This window comes from Oncorhynchus mykiss, chromosome 11 (genome assembly GCF_013265735.2).
Source record: "Oncorhynchus mykiss isolate Arlee chromosome 11, USDA_OmykA_1.1, whole genome shotgun sequence".
Classification (NCBI taxonomy): domain Eukaryota; kingdom Metazoa; phylum Chordata; class Actinopteri; order Salmoniformes; family Salmonidae; genus Oncorhynchus; species Oncorhynchus mykiss.
This window is the reverse complement of record NC_048575.1, coordinates 82,268,436-82,286,887: the sequence shown is the minus strand read 5'-3', so window position 1 is coordinate 82,286,887 and position 18,452 is coordinate 82,268,436. Positions and strand designations below refer to the sequence as shown.

General features: G+C 47.0%; 1 protein-coding gene across 3 annotated transcripts in view; it reads left to right on the top strand.

Annotated features, from left to right (window-relative positions):
- The window catches only part of LOC110536484 (PDZ domain-containing protein 2), a 264,553-nt gene that overhangs the window by 235,495 nt on the left and 10,606 nt on the right, over positions 1 to 18,452 (top strand). For all 3 annotated transcript variants that reach the window (XM_036936523.1, XM_036936524.1, XM_036936525.1), the window contains 4 exons: positions 47 to 756; positions 1,617 to 1,761; positions 4,386 to 8,682; positions 8,894 to 9,011. In XM_036936523.1, the coding sequence (XP_036792418.1) occupies positions 47 to 756; positions 1,617 to 1,761; positions 4,386 to 8,682; positions 8,894 to 9,011 (5,270 nt within the window). The remainder of the gene's footprint in view (positions 1 to 46; positions 757 to 1,616; positions 1,762 to 4,385; positions 8,683 to 8,893; positions 9,012 to 18,452) is intronic.

Below are 18,452 nucleotides of genomic sequence, written 5' to 3'. Positions count from 1 at the left end.
CTCTCTCTCTCTCTTTCTCTCTCTCTCTCTATTCTTCTTCGTCTAGTTACCCTGCCCTTCCGCCAGGTCGCTGGTCGTGTTCCCGCCATGGGGGTGGTTGCTGACTCTGGCATCATGATCTCTACGTCATCAGTGGAGTTGGACGAGGAGAGTGAAGGCCCACATATCCTGCTTCATAGTAATTCTCTGGAGTCACAGGAAGGGGTCGGTTTCGTTCCTGCCTCCGGCGCAGAATCGCCCTTCATGCCTATCCGCCAGTCGGACCAGCACCAGACCCCCGGGGGAGGAGGAGGGTCTTTCCCCACGACAGGCCCCAGTAACCTGGGTGTGAGGATGGACCCTCAGGGCCCCCTGGAGCCCAAGCACTCCCCTAAGCTGGAACACAAGGCTGTGACACGCGTCAAGAGTATGCTGAGCATCGAGGCCCCGCCCATCCAGCCAACCAATCAGCAGAACCAGAACCAGAGAACCAAAGGAGAGGAGTCTCCGACCTCCCCATCCTCCCAGTCTCTGGCCCCTCAGCCTGGGGTAGGTTCCAGCCGCTCCCTGGGACGGCCTGGTTGTAACCCCAACCTCCTCTGTAAGAAGGGCGAGGCCTGCAGCGAGCTGGCGGGGGAGGAGCCAGCTCACTGCACCATCGACAAGGTGGTCCTGAGGAGGAGTGAGGAGGAGTCCTTCGGTCTGGACCTGGAGATCAGATCCTCTCCTCTGAAGGTGGTGATCACTGGATTGAGGATTGGAGGAGCGGCCGAGAGAGTACGTTGTTTTTCCCGGCCTGGAATCCAAACTGTTATTTCACCATATCAGTTTTGGATTCCAGGCTAATGTCTACAGTACACAGACATCACAAATCGTCCATGTTAACACTGGTACCAGGAGTTAATCAAAAGTCAATCAGCCAGACAATATGTATCTAACTGCAGTACACTGATAAAATCAGCCAGACAATATGTATCTAACTGCAGTACACTGATAAAATCAGCCAGACAATATGTATCTAACTGCAGTACACTGATAAAATCAGCCAGACAATATTTATCTAACTGCAGTACACTGATAAAATCAGCCGGACAATATTTATCTAACTGCAGTACAATGATAAAATCAGCCAGACAATATTTATCTAACTGCAGTACACTGATAAAATCAGCCAGACAATATTTATCTAACTGCAGTACACTGATAAAATCAGCCAGACAATATGTATCTAACTGCAGTACACTGATAAAATCAGCCAGACAATATGTATCTAACTGCAGTACAATGATAAAATCAGCCAGACAATATTTATCTAACTGCAGTACAATGATAAAATCAGCCAAACAATATGTATCTAACTGCAGTACACTGATAAAATCAGCCAGACAATATTTATCTAACTGCAGTACAATGATAAAATCAGCCAAACAATATGTATCTAACTGCAGTACACTGATAAAATCAGCCAGTATACAATCGTACGTCCTCAATAAAACTATTAAGCCTCCTGTTCCTTGCCCTTATGTCTTCATCCTTCTTTACAAAACTTTGCTTTGTTTGATCCTCTCCACCGTCCCCTTTTTATGACCTCATACACGGTACCTTTTGAGATGTGACACTTTATGGCCTGGTTGCAGGAATCCCGGGGCAGGATGTGTGTGGGAGACGAGATCGTGTCGATTGGGGACACGCCCACGTGCTCCTCGTCCTATCACGACATCTGTGAGCTCATGCACAACCTTCCCGTGACCCTCGCGCTGGAGGTCAAGAGGCCCATGTCAGGTGAGTCTATGCGTCCTCCTGCAGACCTGTGATTTGACGTTACACCTCCACATAAGACCTGTCATGCGATGACATCTTTGTTATTAAAAACAGCTTATCACAACCGCCTTTTCCAGTTTCTTTATAACTTACATTACACTAAAGCTTGAAACATTACAAATGTTGACCCAGATAGCATGAAAAGGGTTTTCATGCCATGTCAGTATTCTGACAGTGGGCATAATCTGTAATATCATGTTATGTCATCCCTATGACAGCATTATAACAACCAGGGCTCTTGAACTGTTTCCAACCTGAATACTAACTAAAATAACATAACAAATATATATATATTTTTTTAAACAACTGTCCAGCACTCATGAGCTCACCTGGAGTGATCAGAGACTCTCCACATCATCTGTGGTGACTAAAACACACAAAATAACCTTCTGTTCTTTCTTCTTCCTTGAAGTAATCATTGATAATGCACAAATTGAAGTAATCATTGATAATGCACAAATTGAAGTAATCATTGATAATGCACAAATTGAAGTAATCATTGATAATGCACAAATTGAAGTAATCATTGATAATGCACAAATTGAAGTAATCATTGATAATGCACAAATTGAAGTAATCATTGATAATGCACAAATTGATGGATGTGAGCAAGGCTGTGACCGTCACATAGCTCTCCACCTATCCAATCAATATCAGATCGACATCAAGACAAGGGAAGGGAGGAATAAAAGGAAGATTTAACTTATTTAATTATAAGGATGGATCACTTGAATGATAAAACCCTAGTTCGAAAAAAACAAGATGAAACTTGACCAAACTATCCCTATAAAGGATCCTTGACTACCGCCACTCACTAGTCACTAAGAGCACAGTCTGTCTTCCTGTTGCCCCTTCCATCCTCCCCTAATGCTGCCTTCCCTAAGACATAGGACTTCAGCAGTCTGCCCTCTGCTGGCAGAACCCTAACCCTGCACCCCAAAGGGAACAGCACGCTGCTGGCTTTGTATCCATGGTGACTATCCATTTATTTACCTCAGTAGCTGACCAGTAGTTCACCAGTAGTGACCAGTAGTTGACTAGTAGTGACCAGTAGTTGACCAGTAGTGACCAGTAGTTGACCAGTAGTTACCAGTAGTTGACCAGTAGTGACCAGTAGTTTACCAGTAGGTGACCAGTAGTGACCAGTAGTTGACCAGTAGTGACCAGTAGTTGACCAAGGGTTGCAAAATTCCACTAACTTTCCCAAAATTCCCAGAAATCCTGGTTTGAGGATTCTGGACTTCCTGCTTATTTCCTCCAGATTCTGGGAATTTTCCAGCCAGGATTTCTGGGAAATCAGGGAATGTCAGGAACGTTGCCGGAATTTAACTAAACCTACCAGTAGTAGATCCGTAGAAGTTCGTAGAAGTCCCCCCGCTGCCACATGCCTTGTTAGCTAGCATGAGCTGACATTAGATTTTGCATAGCTTTTTTGTTGTTGTTTTTGTTGTTATTTTGTTGCTTAGTGGTTACTGTCTTTCTGTAACCACACCGTTTACCTCCCTGTTAGTGAGCATTTCTCCTTTGCCAAGATAATCAATTCAGACAGGGGTGGCACATCAAGAAGCTGATTAAACACAGGTGGATAATTACACAGGTGCACCTTGTACATGGGATGATAGCCTCGGCACTCACAACAACAACAACAACAACAACTAACCTAATCTGAAGAAGAGTAGCCTAACTGTGTGTGCCTAATATTCTGTCTGTCTGCATGTGTGTCATTGTCTGCCTGTCTCTCTGTGGGAAGTGTGGAGATCAAACCACCCTCTTCTTTGTAAAGCATAACGCTATACAATAACAGTGTATTTGTCACCCATTGCATTCATCATTTTTTAACTTAATGCACAACAGACCAAGCCTGGAATCCAAATTGACGCTCTGTGAAATCATGGTGAGCACAGCTTTCAGTCTGGTTTAACCAGGCTACAACAGACTTGCTTCTGCTGGGCTGTAGACCGAACAAGGGGCTGCTGGTTCGATCCACAAAATCCTTTCCACATCAGATTTGAGGAATTTGTCATTTGATCCGAGAGCTTTTCCAAAGCCTTTTTAGATATTGGGAATCCAGGTCAGTGGAAATGCGCTGGCGTCAAAGGAATGTTGATTTGTAAAACAGATTCAGTATGTCAACTTACTTCCTGGTATGTCTGACGTTATTGGTGCATTCGGTCACGTGATTAGTATTATTGAATGTGCCATTGAATACTGACGTCCCATTGCTCATTTCTCAACTCTCTCATATCTGGTTCAAAGTGGCTTGATTACATGAGGTTGCCGAAATAAATGTCTCGTTCAGTTGAAGAATGAAAGTACATTCTGGACAGAATGAGTATAGTACTTGTTATTTTATGTGAAGAGTTGATTTCAAAACATGTGTTTTGTTTTAACATGTTGCTAAATTGCACTTTAGTCAAATGTAATTACTAGAATAATGTTCTCCATGCTGTTTCTGTATGAATTACAGTGTCAGGCTTACTACACTGTAGGTATACAGTGTAGATATAAGAGCAATTTAACATTAAGTGTCACACAACTAAAACCTGACTGCCTCTGAAGTAATTAATTCATCTCTCCTCGTACAGCTGTAGATCGCCTGTCCAGCCTCATGATGTCATCGGGGAGTTGTGATGTCATGGGTCCCTCCAATGGGGGGGCTCCAAATCCAGGAAGTCCCTCCTCCTCCTCACCGACCAATCACAATCCCAAACCCACAACCCCAATCAACCACAACCACAGCAATGATATACCGGTCACCTACATTGATGACGTCATGACCAGACTAAGCTCCTCCGATGTAAAGAGCGCCCTCTCTTCCAATACCCTCAAAGCCCCTTCAGAAGCACAACGTACTGAGACTATGGCCTGTAAGTCAGCTGTAGACAGCAAGGCCCTGCCAGAGAATGAGAAAAGCAGAGTTCAGACTCCTCCAGCATTGCCCAGTCAATTGGATTTCTCTGTCTTGGACTCTGGAAAGAAATGCTGCCTCATGCCTGTGGGTAAAACATTCTTGAACAATTACTCCAGAAACTTTAGCAGTAATCTCACAGACGAGGGAATGAACGCTCTTTCAAATAGGGTGGAGAAACCCCCCGGTGCCTCTGCTGCCGATTCTAACTGCAACATGTACGACATGGTTGGCGGCAGTGATTCGGAGAGCGAAGACACCGCCACCGACAACAGCCGTGGCGCTGCCGGCGATAACAAACCGGCGAGCCGCAGTGTCGGCGCTGAGCCCCAGGACACGGATTCTGATGAGGAGGAAGTGGAGATTTGTTACAGTGAGGCCCAGCGGCCCAGCACTCTGAGTCAGGCAGCGCTGACTCACCTAACAGATGGGCCATTGTCTCCACAGCTCCATATCTCTATCTCTGGCTCTGACGGCAGCCACAGTACAAAGGAGACTAGGTCCTTTGATGTAGCACTAGACTCTGCTGCTTCCTCCTCCTCCACTGTCACTACTACTTCAGCGGCCTCCCAGCAAAACGAAGACTGCTCTGTTGTAACCCAATCCAACCCCGATCAGAAACCATTCCCCTCACTGTCTCAGGGTCTGCCTGCCTCTGGCTCTCTATCCTCAGGTGCCTTTCTGGCTGTGGAGGCCAAAGGTTCCCCTTGCCAAGAAATGCCCCGCCAGTCTTCCAACGACACAGATTCTGTGCCCACTACAAGCCCTGCAGGGCCTTCAGAAAGTGGTGTCAACAGGGTTTGTGACACTGTTATAACACATCCAATAAAACCCGGCCATGCTCCTTCATTAAGCGTCTGCACTACCCCCATTGCAGCGGCTAGCCACAACATCTCGCGACAGAGTCAGGAGAGGTCAGCCCGACTCCGTGCAAACGTTTCACCGGCTGCGGCTTTAGGAAAACTATCTAACACACAATCGTCATCATCCCACTCAACGGTGGGGGAGGCAAATCCCTCCAACTATAGCAATGTCTGGTCAGGCGCATCTAAACCATTGTCAACATCGCTAACAACAAGAGACAGTGAGAAAGAGAAAGTTTCCTCGTCAATATCGCTAACAACAAGAGACAGGGAGAGAGAGAAAGTTCCCTTGTCAATATCGCTAACAACAAGAGACAGGGAGAGAGAGAAAGTTCCCTCGTCGACATCGCCAACAACAAGAGACAGGGAGAGAGGGAAAGTTCCCTCGTCAACATCGCTAACAACAAGAGACAGTGAGAGAGAGAAGGTTCCCTCGTCAATATCGCTAACAACAAGAGACAGGGAGAGAGAGAAAGTTCCCTCGTCAATATCGCTAACAACAAGAGACAGTGATAGAGAGAAGATTCCCTCGTCAACATCGCTAACAACAAGAGACAGGGAGAGAGAGAAAGTTCCCTCGTCAATATCGCTAACAACAAGAGGCAGTGATAGAGAGAAAGTTCCCTCGTCAACATTGCTAACAACAAGAGACAGTGAGAGAGAGAAAGTTCCCTCGTCAACATCGCTAACAACAAGAGACAGGGAGAGAGAGAACGTTCCCTCGTCAACATCGCCAACAACAAGAGACAGGGAGAGAGAGAAAGTTCCCTCGTCAACATCGCTAACAACAAGAGACAGTGAGAGAGAGAAAGTTCCCTCGTCAACATCGCTAACAACAAGAGATAGGGAGAGAGAGAAAGTTCCCTCGTCAACATCGCTAACAACAAGAGACAGGGAGAGAGAGAAAGTTCCCTCGTCAATATCGCTAACAACAAGAGACAGTGAGAGAGAGAAAGTTCCCTCGTCAACATCGCTAACAACAAGAGACAGTGAGAGAGAGAAAGTTCCCTCGTCAACATCGCTAACAACAAGAGACAGGGAGAGAGAGAAAGTTCCCTCGTCAACATCGCTAACAACAAGAGACAGGGAGAGAGAGAAAGTTCCCTCGTCAATATCGGCAACAACAAGAGACAGTGAGAGAGAGAAAGTTCCCTCGTCAACATCGCTAACAACAAGAGACAGTGAGAGAGAGAAAGTTCCCTCGTCAACATCGCTAACAACAAGAGACAGGGAGAGAGAGAAAGTTCCCTCGTCAACATCGCTAACAACAAGAGACAGGGAGAGAGAGAAAGTTCCCTTAACATCCCTAGACCTCAGGTTGGTCCAGAATAACCCTAATAGTCCCTCTCTCAGGACATCCGGTCCCAAATCAGTCAACAACATTTCAACAGACAGTCCTCTATCCAGCAGTAGCAGCAGGCTCAGAGTCAATGACAAAGTCCAGAAGACCAGCAGCACTGCACCCAAAATGAAGGGGCTCAACATCAAGAGTAAAACCAAACCCCAGGAGCAACTTTCCCCAAAACCAGCCAGAGCAGAAAGTCCGTCGGTTCTGAGGAAAGCCAACAACACTTCTCCGCTCCAGTCCCCCAAACTGCAAGCCAAGAAGGTGGGCTCCCCCCTGCAAACCAGGAATGTGGATTCCCCTTTGCTTACCAGAAAGGCAGCCGTAACCAGCAGCCTAAAGAGTAAACAGCAAGACCGGAGCAGCAGTAGTAGTAGCCCTGCCACACCCATAACAGATGGAGGCCAGGACAACCCCACAACCACTACTACGCCAGAACCAATAAGCCAATCACAATCAACTACCAAGATGAAGGTAGAGGAGCAACGTCTACACAAAGAGGTGGAGCAAGGGATTTTGGCGGTGGCCAAGTCAAAAGAACGACCAGAGCCAGTCCAAACTACCCAGAGGACCTTCATCGAGGTGCGACTCTCATCCTCATCTCCCTCCTCCACGCCTACACCAGTTCTGGCACCAAAGGAAGTTGTGTATTCAAACGATTACTCAATTCCTCATACCAAAAATATTACTCAACACAAGGATCAGGTCAATGGAAATCCAGTAGAGACCAGTCTATGGTCAGGAACCCCTGCAACCCCTGGCTCGGTGTGTAATCTTGAAAAAGTCAACAACACTACCAGTGAATCAGCAGTGAACTCAATAGTCCTAGAATCCGTAGATGGGGTTCCTTTGCCTATGAGCAATGGTCCCATAGACATCTCTCACATGAACTGTAGTATAACAGAGACGGATGAAACTGAGAGCCTCAAAGCAAACAAGTCCAAACTGAAGGCGATGGAGCGTCGTAGTTTCTCCACAGACAACAGCGTCTCAGGGGACCCAAACCCCTTCTCTGTCCGCCAGAGGATCAAGTCCTTTGAGAACCTGGCCAGCTTCGACAAGCCAGTGCTCAAATGCATCGACATCCAGTCCTTTGCTCAGTCCTATGCTCTGACAGCAACGTTGAAGCCGCCTCTCAACCGGAGACTGTCTGGCTACATGTCTGGATCGGTGAGCTCCATAGACTGTCGTTCGCTACGAAGGAGCTTCAGTTCGTGCATCGACAACTTCAACGCATTAACCCCCTTGACCCCAATGTCGCCTCAGCTTCGCAAGTCACCGTCGAGCCTGACCCTCACAAACTTTGACCTGTTGACGCAAAGCTGCAGCACTAGCGAAGCTCCCCTCGGACATATCCAGGACCAACTTGGAGATGGAGAAAGTCCCAGAATCTCCCCAGGAGTTGTAACCCTAACCCCTCAGACGCCTCCGGTGATGCGGAGTCGCCAGGCCCGAGGTCATGCCAACCTGTCCCGGTCCAGACTGAGGGAGCTCAGGGCCCTTAGCATGCCCGACCTGGACAAGCTCTGCACCGATGACTTCTCCAGCGACCCAGGGACCAACGCCACCATTAAGACGTCGCTGGAGATACACCCAGCCAGGCCCACAGAGGTCGTTCAGAACCAAACAGGGGGCTGTTCCCCGCCTCCTAACCCCACCGGGATGCACCCGACCAGGGCCAGCTGGGCGGATACCGGGGCCAGCCTGGACCCCATTCAGAGGAAAACCAACTGTCAGCAGGCAGATATTCAGAACTGGTCCATCAGGTAAGTGCGAACACCAACCCTGTCTATACTATTTCTACAATAGGATTCAAATATACAATACGTAAATCCTCCAAAGGTTGTAGACAGACAGACACACGGAGACACACGCACACTCACACACAGAGACAGACGCACTCACTCACACACACACAGACACACGAGTAAAGCAGTAGGTCACAGCCCATATTGGAATGGTCTGTTTCCTCTGCAGTTTGACAGTGCTGGCTGGCTCTCCGGTGGAGCAGAGTAAGCTGCAGGCGGTCCTGGCCTCCGTGACCACCAAGACAGACGTGTTGGCACTGCTACAGGAGGCCAAGGCTCTCTCTGAGGTAACCGGTAACACACACCAACACACACACAACTTTGTCTAATGATTTGTTCCCTGCCATACACTCAGCCATACACCCAGCCATACACTCAGCCATACACTCAGCCATACATTCAGCCATACATTCAGCCATACACTCAGCCATACACTCAGCCATAAAGTCATCCATAAAGTCAGCCATGCACTCAGTCATACACTCAGCCATAAAGTCAGCCATAAATTCAGCCATAAAGTCAGCCATGCACTCAGCCATAAAGTCAGCCATTAAGTCAGCTATTAAGTCAGCCATTAAGTCAGCCATACACTCAGCCATGCACTCAGCCATGCACTCAGCCATACACTCAGCCATACACTCAGTTTTACACACTGCATATTGAAGTTTCCCTTCATGCTTTCCCAAAGAAATACCATATGATGCTGACAGGGCCCTTTCTCTTAACTCTCTCCTCCCTGTCTCTCCTCCCTGACCAGCTGTCTCTCCTCCCTGACCACCAGTATCTCCTCCCTTCATAATCCATTCACCCAGTTCAATGTAACATCTATAGGTTTAGGCTGTTAATGATACATGCATTTTTCCTATACCCATCATGATGTTGCTACAACCTAGCCTACAGTGGTTCGACCTTTAAAAGTTGCAGCGTACTGCAGCACAGCTTGCGTAGTGCCGCAGAATTCTATCCACTGGTACCATTATTGCTAGTTAGTGCTAGTTTGACCACCAGAGGGCGTCTTTGAGAAGCATTTGATAGTCTTCAATAGTGGCTGTACTAGAGAATTTAAAACGTTTTTTTGTAAGAACTGATTTTAAGAAATGTTGCTTGATTAATTTGACTAATATTATGGTGTTTCTATTCCAAGAACAACGAAAAACCCTCTGGGTTTCCGTTAGGATGGAATGGAAAATATGGCGCTGTACAACGTGACGGTCGGGAGTAGGCTACAGTACTGGGATATTTAGCCAAAGAATCCCCGTGATGTCCGGGCACGCGGGAGACTGGGGTTCAATTCCTCGACGGGGAGGAAGGAGTAGGCTGTCCTTGTAAATAAGAATTTGTTCTTAACTGACTTGCCTAGTTAAATATAAGTTACACTAAGGGCATAACATTTCTACACCCTAATTGTATAATTCTAGGCAAACCAATACCCAAATGGAGATTAAGTGAAAATAAAACATCTAATTGATTTATCAAGACCAGTCCCCATGCTTGTCTCAAAGCAGTGTGAAACGGTGCTAAAATAGTTGTAGGCTTTTGCTTCGAATCCTGTTGCTTCTAACTTCAATATGCTCTTTAAATAAATGAGACCGACACCACTTTTAACAGCACATTACTCAACACTAACGAGACTCATGTCGCCTATGGTAGGCCTACAGTATATCGAAAAATATGATGTGACTCAGCCGGCACGGGTATCAAACCTGCATCTGTAGCAACGCATTTTGCATTGCGGTGACTTAGACAGCTGCGCCACTGGGGAGACCCCATCCACTGGGGAGGCCCCATCCACAAAGTATCAAAATACAGAGAGGTGTTGGTAAAGGTATATTGTCCTGCTACCAGCCCATAATGGGATATTATTATACTGTACATGTTGTCCAGGTCAGGATAACCAAAATATGTCTTTATTAAAGACTATCAGAAATAATTTTGGTACTATTTTGATCCAAAGCCATGAATGAGTGAGTCACTCAGCTTTATGTAGGTGTCGGGCTATATGATTGAGTGACTCAACTTTATGTAGGTGCCTGGCTATATGATTGAGTGACTCAGCTTTAAGTAGGTGCTGGGCTACATGATTGAGTCACTCAGCTTTATGTAGGTGCTGGGCTATATGACTGAGTCACTCAGATTTATGTAGGTGCTGGGCTATATGACTGAGTCACTCAGATGTATTTAGGTGCTGAGGCTATATGACTGAGTCACTCAGCTTTATGTAGTTGCAGGGGCTATATGACTGTGCCATCCACTTGATAATATGTAACAATATTTTTGATGTAATTTTTATTTTAAAAATTAAACGAAAGTGAGCAATTGTAATCTGAATAAAGGCCAAAACATTTATTTCTGTTTTTAGAGGGAGAGAAACGCTGGGCCAATTGTGCGCCGCCCTATGGGACTCCCAATCATGGTCGGATGTGATACATAATAATAATAATAAGGATTTTTGTTGTATGATTTGTTTTGTCATTTCTGGTGAATTAAACTGAAATTGCAACCAATCATGGCCATTTGTGAAAAAGCCAACCTAACTAATAAATACATTTGACGATAGAATTCTCCCCCTACCCTCCTTCTAAGCAAGTCTGTTGTCCAGCTACCTGTTAGTAGCTATTATGGCGCTGTACAACGTGACCGTGTGTGTTTGAAAGAGTATTTTCCAGTAAGCAACAATTTGCTTACCTTCATGAGACAACTTTGTTCCAATATTTCTGTAGTTTATTGATATTTATTCCAATAGTAATTCGTTATGGATCCATAACTAAATAAACATAGGCATATTGAAAGAGTATTTGTTATCATTATTTTATTAAAGAAAGCATAAAGATGCCCATTATTAGTTACATTGTTTTAGTTTGAATATGGCACTAAACAGCAGATACGTTTCCCTAGTCAGCGCCATTATTAGTGCAATGCCCCTTAAAATGTTGCTCTGTGCTACCCAGTGTGGCAGGATGTATTTGTTCAAAACTGTTTAACTATGGTCTTTTCTCTCTCTTTGATTCAACTGCTCACCACACTTCATTAATAAGGTAGTGACTGCCCATTACTGTACAGCTTATCCACTTATTAACCGCCTAAGGTCTAAGGGGCTGGTCCTTGGTTTCTAATAAGCTAACATACGGAATTGTTTTAAGATAGTCATATGGAATTGTTTTAAGATGGTCATACCAAGGATTATTTCGATATTTTATTTAGAATTTTAGGACACCTGTATATATAATATATTTACATTTTTTAACACTTGAATTTGACAGTCCCAAAATAAATCAAAAGTAGGTAGGTTTTGAAGTGTCTGTCCTATATCTGAGAGATATTAAAAAGCTAAACAAATTGAAAATACATTTACAGTGGAATTAGCCCTATGCCTTTGTTGTGGAAATGCCCCATTCACTTCCATTCATTTTTCAGCCCGGTACTGGGTTACCTTCAGACAACTCCCGTGACACTTAGAGCTAAACGTTGTCATGAAAAGACAGATTTTTGGAATGTCCCATGGCCTTACAAACACTGCTATAGCTCTGCCACCTTCCACTGCAGATGGAATGTCCCCTGATCTGACAAACACTGCTATAGCTCTGCCACCTTCCACTGCAGATGGAATGTCCCATGGCCTGACAAACACTGATATAGCTCTGCCACCTTCCACCGCAGATGGAATGTCCCCTGGTCTGATAAACACTGCTATAGCTCTGCCACCTTCCACTGCAGATGGAATGTCCCCTGGTCTGATAAACACTGCTATAGCTCTGTCACCTTCCACCGCAGATGGAATGTCCCCTGGTCTGATAAACACTGCTGTAGCTCTGCCTCCTTCCACTGCAGATGGAACGTCTCCTGGTCTGATAAACACTGCTATAGCTCTGCCACCTTCCACTGCAGATAGAATGTCCCCTGGTCTGATAAACACTGCTGTAGCTCTGCCACCTTCCACTGCAGATGCGGAAGGCCCATTTCTGTGGGGGCGTGTCCATCATTTATTGATATTACTTTAATAAAATATTTCAGTTGGGTTTATTACTTCATTATTTAATTCCTTAAAGTCATCATCTCATCTCTGCTGAGGCAGTAGCAGCCGGCCAGCCAGCCAGACAACCATGCAATGTTATGTCTGTGCTCCCCATTGATTGATCCTATTTAGCTAGGCTACTAGCTATGCTGCAGAGCTGTCTGACCAAATCGTTTTAGTAGCTACCTCATCAACTGTCTCTATCCCTCTCTTGTGTTGTGTTGATTCCTTTCTCATGTGGTCTGTGTGTATCCGCTTCTATCCTGGGCCGTTAATGAACAAGTGCCATGGATTATGGTCATTGTAGTTAATTACCACGTTTTCTGCGCTGAACTAGGTTGAGTATTTGCCTAATGAAAACTACTCATTTCTATTGTGAATGATTTGATTTCTCTCTAGAACTCACCAAAAAACAGAAGTAGTTGTTAATAATCCCCCCTGCCCTCCCGAGTGGCCCAGTGGTCTAAGACATTGCATCACAGTGCTAGCTGTGTCACTAGAAATCCTGGTTTGAGTCCAGGCTCGGTCGCAGCTGGCCGCGATAGGGAGACCCATGGAGCGGTGCACAATTGGCCTGAGTTGTCCTGGTTAAGGGAGGGTTTGGTCGGCAGGGATGTTCCTGTCCCAACGCACTCTAGCGACTCCTGTGGTGGGCCGGACTAGGTGTACAGTGTTTCCTCCGACACATTGGTGCGGCTGGCTTCCGGGTTAAGCAGGCGTTGTGTCAAGAAGCTGTGTGGCTTGGCTGGATTGTGTTTCGGAGGATGCACGGGAGTTGCAGCGATGGGACAAGACTAACTTCCAATTGGATAATGAAAAAAAAGAATCCCCCCCAACATTGTATTTATTTTTTTATCTCTTAGGACTAACACACAAACACATGTTGGCCCTGCTGAAGGAAGCCAAGTCTCTCTCTGAGGTAACCAGAGACGTCTGTCTGTAGCTGCATCTGTTGGCTCCATTAGTGAAACATATTGGAGGGTTGCTGGTGTGGGATGGAGTGCTTCTCAGTGGAGTGTCTAAGAACACCAGGATCTCTCAGTTCTCAGGTCCATTTATTAGGTAGTTCAGGGTAAACAAGGGATCTGGTAGTTCAGGGTAAACAAGGGAGCAGGTAGTTCAGGGTAAACAAGGGATTATGTAGTTCAGGGGATCAGGTAGTTCAGGGGATCAGGTAGTTCAGGGGATCAGGTAGTTCAGGGGATCCGGTTGTTCAGGGGATCAGGTAGTTCAGGGGATCAGATAGTTCAGGGGATCATGTAGTTCAGAGGATCAGGTAGTTCAGGGAATCCGGTTGTTCAGGGGATCATGTAGTTCAGGGGATCAGGTAGTTCAGGGGATCAGGTAGTTCAGGGGATCCGGTAGTTCAGGGGATCAGGTAGTTCAGGGGATCAGATAGTTCAGGGGATCCGGTAGTTCAGGAGATCAGGTAGTTCAGTGGATCAGGTAGTTCAGGGGATCCGGTAGTTCAGAGGATCAGGTAGTTCAGGGAATCCGGTAGTTCAGAGGATCAGGCAGTTCAGGGAATCCGGTAGTTCAGGGGATCAGGTAGTTCAGGGGATCAGATAGTTCAGGGGATCATGTAGTTCAGGGGATCAGGTAGTTCAGGGGATCATGTAGTTCAGGGGATCATGTAGTTCAGGGGATCATGTAGTTCATGGGATCATGTAGTTCAGGGGATCAGGTAGTTCAGGGGATCAGGTAGTTCAGGGGATCATGTAGTTCAGGGGATCAGGTAGTTCAGGGGATCAGGTAGTTCAGGGGATCATGTAGTTCAGGGGAGCAGGTAGTTCAGGGGATCAGGTAGTTCAGGAGATCAGGTAGTTCAGGAGATCAGGTAGTTCAGGGGATCAGGTAGTTCAGGGGATCCGGTAGTTCAGGGGATCATGTAGTTCAGGGGATCAGGTAGTTCAGGGGATCAGGTAGTTCAGGGGATCATGTAGTTCAGGGGATCAGGTAGTTCAGGGAATCCGGTTGTTCAGGGGATCAGGTAGTTCAGGGGATCAGGTAGTTCAGGGGATCTGGTAGTTCAGGGGATCAGGTAGTTCAGGGGATCAGGTAGTTCAGGGGATCCGGTTGTTCAGGGAATCCGGTAGTTCAGTGGATCAGGTAGTTCAGGGGATCAGGTTGTTCAGGGGATCCGGTTGTTCAGGGGATCCGGTAGTTCAGGGGATCAGGTAGTTCAGGGGATCCGGTAGTCCAGGGGATCAGGTTGTTCAGGGTTAACAGGGGATCTGGTAGTTCAGGGGATCAGGTAGTTCAGGGGATCAGGTAGTTCAGGGGATCCGGTAGTTCAGGGGATCTGGTAGTTCAGGGGATCAGGTAGTTCAGGGGATCAGGTAGTTCAGGGGATCAGGAAGTTCAGGGGATCAGGTAGTTCAGGGGATCCGGTTGTTCAGGGGATCCGGTAGTTCAGGGGATCAGGTAGTTCAGGGGATCAGGTAGTTCAGGGGATCAGGTTGTTCAGGGAATAAGGTTGTTCAGGGGATCAGGTTGTTCAGGGTTAACAGGGGATCAGGTAGTTCAGGGGATCAGGTAGTTCAGGGGATCATGTAGTTCAGGGGATCATGTAGTTCAGGGGATCCGGTAGTTCAGGGGATCAGGTAGTTCAGGGGATCCGGTAGTTCAGGGGATCAGGTAGTTCAGGGGATCAGGTAGTTCAGGAGATCCGGTAGTTCAGGGGATCAGGTAGTTCAGGGGATCAGGTAGTTCAGGGGATCCGGTAGTTCAGGGGATCCGGTAGTTCAGGGGATCCGGTAGATCAGGGGATCAGGTAGTTCAGGGGATCCGGTAGTTCAGGGGATCCGGTTGTTCAGGGGATCCGGTAGTTCAGGGGATCAGGTAGTTCAGGGGATCAGGTAGTTCAGGGGATCCGGTTATTCAGGGGATCAGGTAGTTCAGGGGATCAGGTAGTTCAGGGGATCCGGTAGTTCAGGGGATCAGGTACTTCAGGGGATCCGGTTGTTCAGGGGATCCGGTAGTTCAGGGGATCAGGTACTTCAGGGGATCAGGAAGTTCAGGGGATCAGGTAGTTCAGGGGATCCGGTTGTTCAGGGGATCCGGTAGTTCAGGGGATCAGGTAGTTCAGGGGATCAGGTAGTTCAGGGGATCAGGTTGTTCAGGGAATAAGGTTGTTCAGGGGATCAGGTTGTTCAGGGTTAACAGGGGATCAGGTAGTTCAGGGGATCAGGTAGTTCAGGGGATCATGTAGTTCAGGGGATCATGTAGTTCAGGGGATCCGGTAGTTCAGGGGATCAGGTAGTTCAGGGGATCCGGTAGTTCAGGGGATCAGGTAGTTCAGGGGATCAGGTAGTTCAGGAGATCCGGTAGTTCAGGGGATCAGGTAGTTCAGGGGATCAGGTAGTTCAGGGGATCCGGTAGTTCAGGGGATCCGGTAGTTCAGGGGATCCGGTAGATCAGGGGATCAGGTAGTTCAGGGGATCCGGTAGTTCAGGGGATCCGGTTGTTCAGGGGATCCGGTAGTTCAGGGGATCAGGTAGTTCAGGGGATCAGGTAGTTCAGGGGATCCGGTTATTCAGGGGATCAGGTAGTTCAGGGGATCAGGTAGTTCAGGGGATCCGGTAGTTCAGGGGATCAGGTACTTCAGGGGATCCGGTTGTTCAGGGGATCCGGTAGTTCAGGGGATCAGGTACTTCAGGGGATCCGGTTGTTCAGGGGATCCGGTAGTTCAGGGGATCAGGTAGTTCAGGGGATCCGGTAGTTCAGGGGATCCGGTAGTTCAGGGGATCAGGTAGTTCAGGGGATCAGGTAGTTCAGGGTATCCGGTTGTTCAGGGGATCCGGTAGTTCAGGGGATCCGGTAGTTCAGGGGATCCGGTTGTTCAGGGGATCCGGTAGTTCAGGGTATCCGGTTGTTCAGGGGATCAGGTAGTTTAGGGGATCCGGTTGTTCAGGGGATCCGGTTGTTCAGGGGATCCGGTTGTTCAGGGGATCCGGTTGTTCAGGGGATCCGGTTGTTCAGGGGATCATGTAGTTCAGGGAATCCGGTTGTTCAGGGAATCCGGTTGTTCAGGGGATCCGGTTGTTCGGGTTTAACAGGGGATGAGTTTAGATAATAAAGGATTCTGGGAAATGAACACAATAGCACAAATATCTAAACACTTCAGATATTCGGTTGGAGTCGGTTGAGGAAAGTTAGCATGGTCCTACGTCTGTTTGTGCCCTCTTTCCAACGGTATCTGGCGTGACATTGACCATATAATGGAATCCTGGAAGGATATTGACCTCATCCCGGCAGTAGAGGATGCCTGGTTATTTAAAAAAAAAATGCCTTCCTCACCGTCTTAAATAAGCATGCCCCATTCAAGAAATGTAGAACCAGGAACAGATATAGCCCTTAGTTCTCTCCAGATCTGACTGCCCTTAACCAACACAAAAACAACCTGTGGGATTCTGCATTAGCATCAAACAGCTCCCGTGATATGCAACTTTTCAGGGAAGTTAGAAACCAATATACACAGGCAGTTAGAAAAGCCAAGGCTAGCTTTTTCAAGCAGAAATTTGCTTCCTGCAACACAAACTCAAAAAAGTTATTGTACACTGTAAAGTCCATGGAGAATAAGAACACCTCCCAGCTGCCCACTGCACTGAAGATAGGAAACTCTGTCACCACCGATATATCCACTGTAATTGAGAATTTCAATAAGCATTTTTCTACGGCTGGCCATGCTTTCCACCTGGCTACCCCTACCCCGGTCCACAGCCCTGCATCCCCCACAGCAACTTGCCCAAGCCTTCCCTATTTCTTCTTCTCCCAAATCCAGTCAGCTGATGTTCTGAAAGAGCTGCAAAATCTGGACCCCTACAAATCAGCCAGGCTAGACAATCTGGACCCTTTCTTTCTAAAATGATCTGCCGAAATAATTGTTGCCACCCCTATTACTAGCCTGTTCAACCTCTCTTTTGTGTCGTCTGAGATTCCCAAAGATTGGAAAGCAGCTGCGGTCATCCCCCTCTTCAAAGGGGGGACACTCTTGAACCAAACTGCTACAGACCTATATCTATCCTACCCTGCCTTTCTAATGTCTTTCGAAAGCCAAGTCAACAAACAGATAACTGACCATTTTGAATCCCACCGCACCTTCTCCGCTATGCAATCTGGTTTCAGAGCTGGTCATGGGTGCACGCTCAAGGTCCTAAACGATATCGTAACCGCCATCAATAAGAAACAATGCTGTGCAGCCGTAATCATTGACCTGGCCAAGGCTTTCGACTCTGTCAATCACCACATCCTCATCGGCAGACTCGATAGCCTTGGTTTCTCAAATGATTGCCTCGCCTGGTTCACCAACTACTTCTCTGATAAAGTTCAGTGTGTCAAATTGGAGGGCCTTTTGTCCGGGCCTCTGGCAGTCTCTATGGGGGTGCCACAGGGTTCAATTCTTGGGCCGACTCTCTTCTCTGTATACATCAATGATGTCGCTCTTGCTGCTGGTGAGTCTCTGATCCACCTCTACGCAGACGACACCATTCTGTAATCTTCTGGCCCTTCTTTGGACACTGTGTTAACAAACCTCCAGACGAGCTTCAATGCCATACAACTCTCCTTCCGTGGCCTCCAACTGCTCTTAAATACAAGTAAAACTAAATGCATGCTCTTCAACCGATTGTTGCCTGCACCTGCCCGCCCGTCCAGCATCACTACTCTGGACGGTTCTGACTTAGAATATGTGGACAACTACAAATACCTAGGTGTC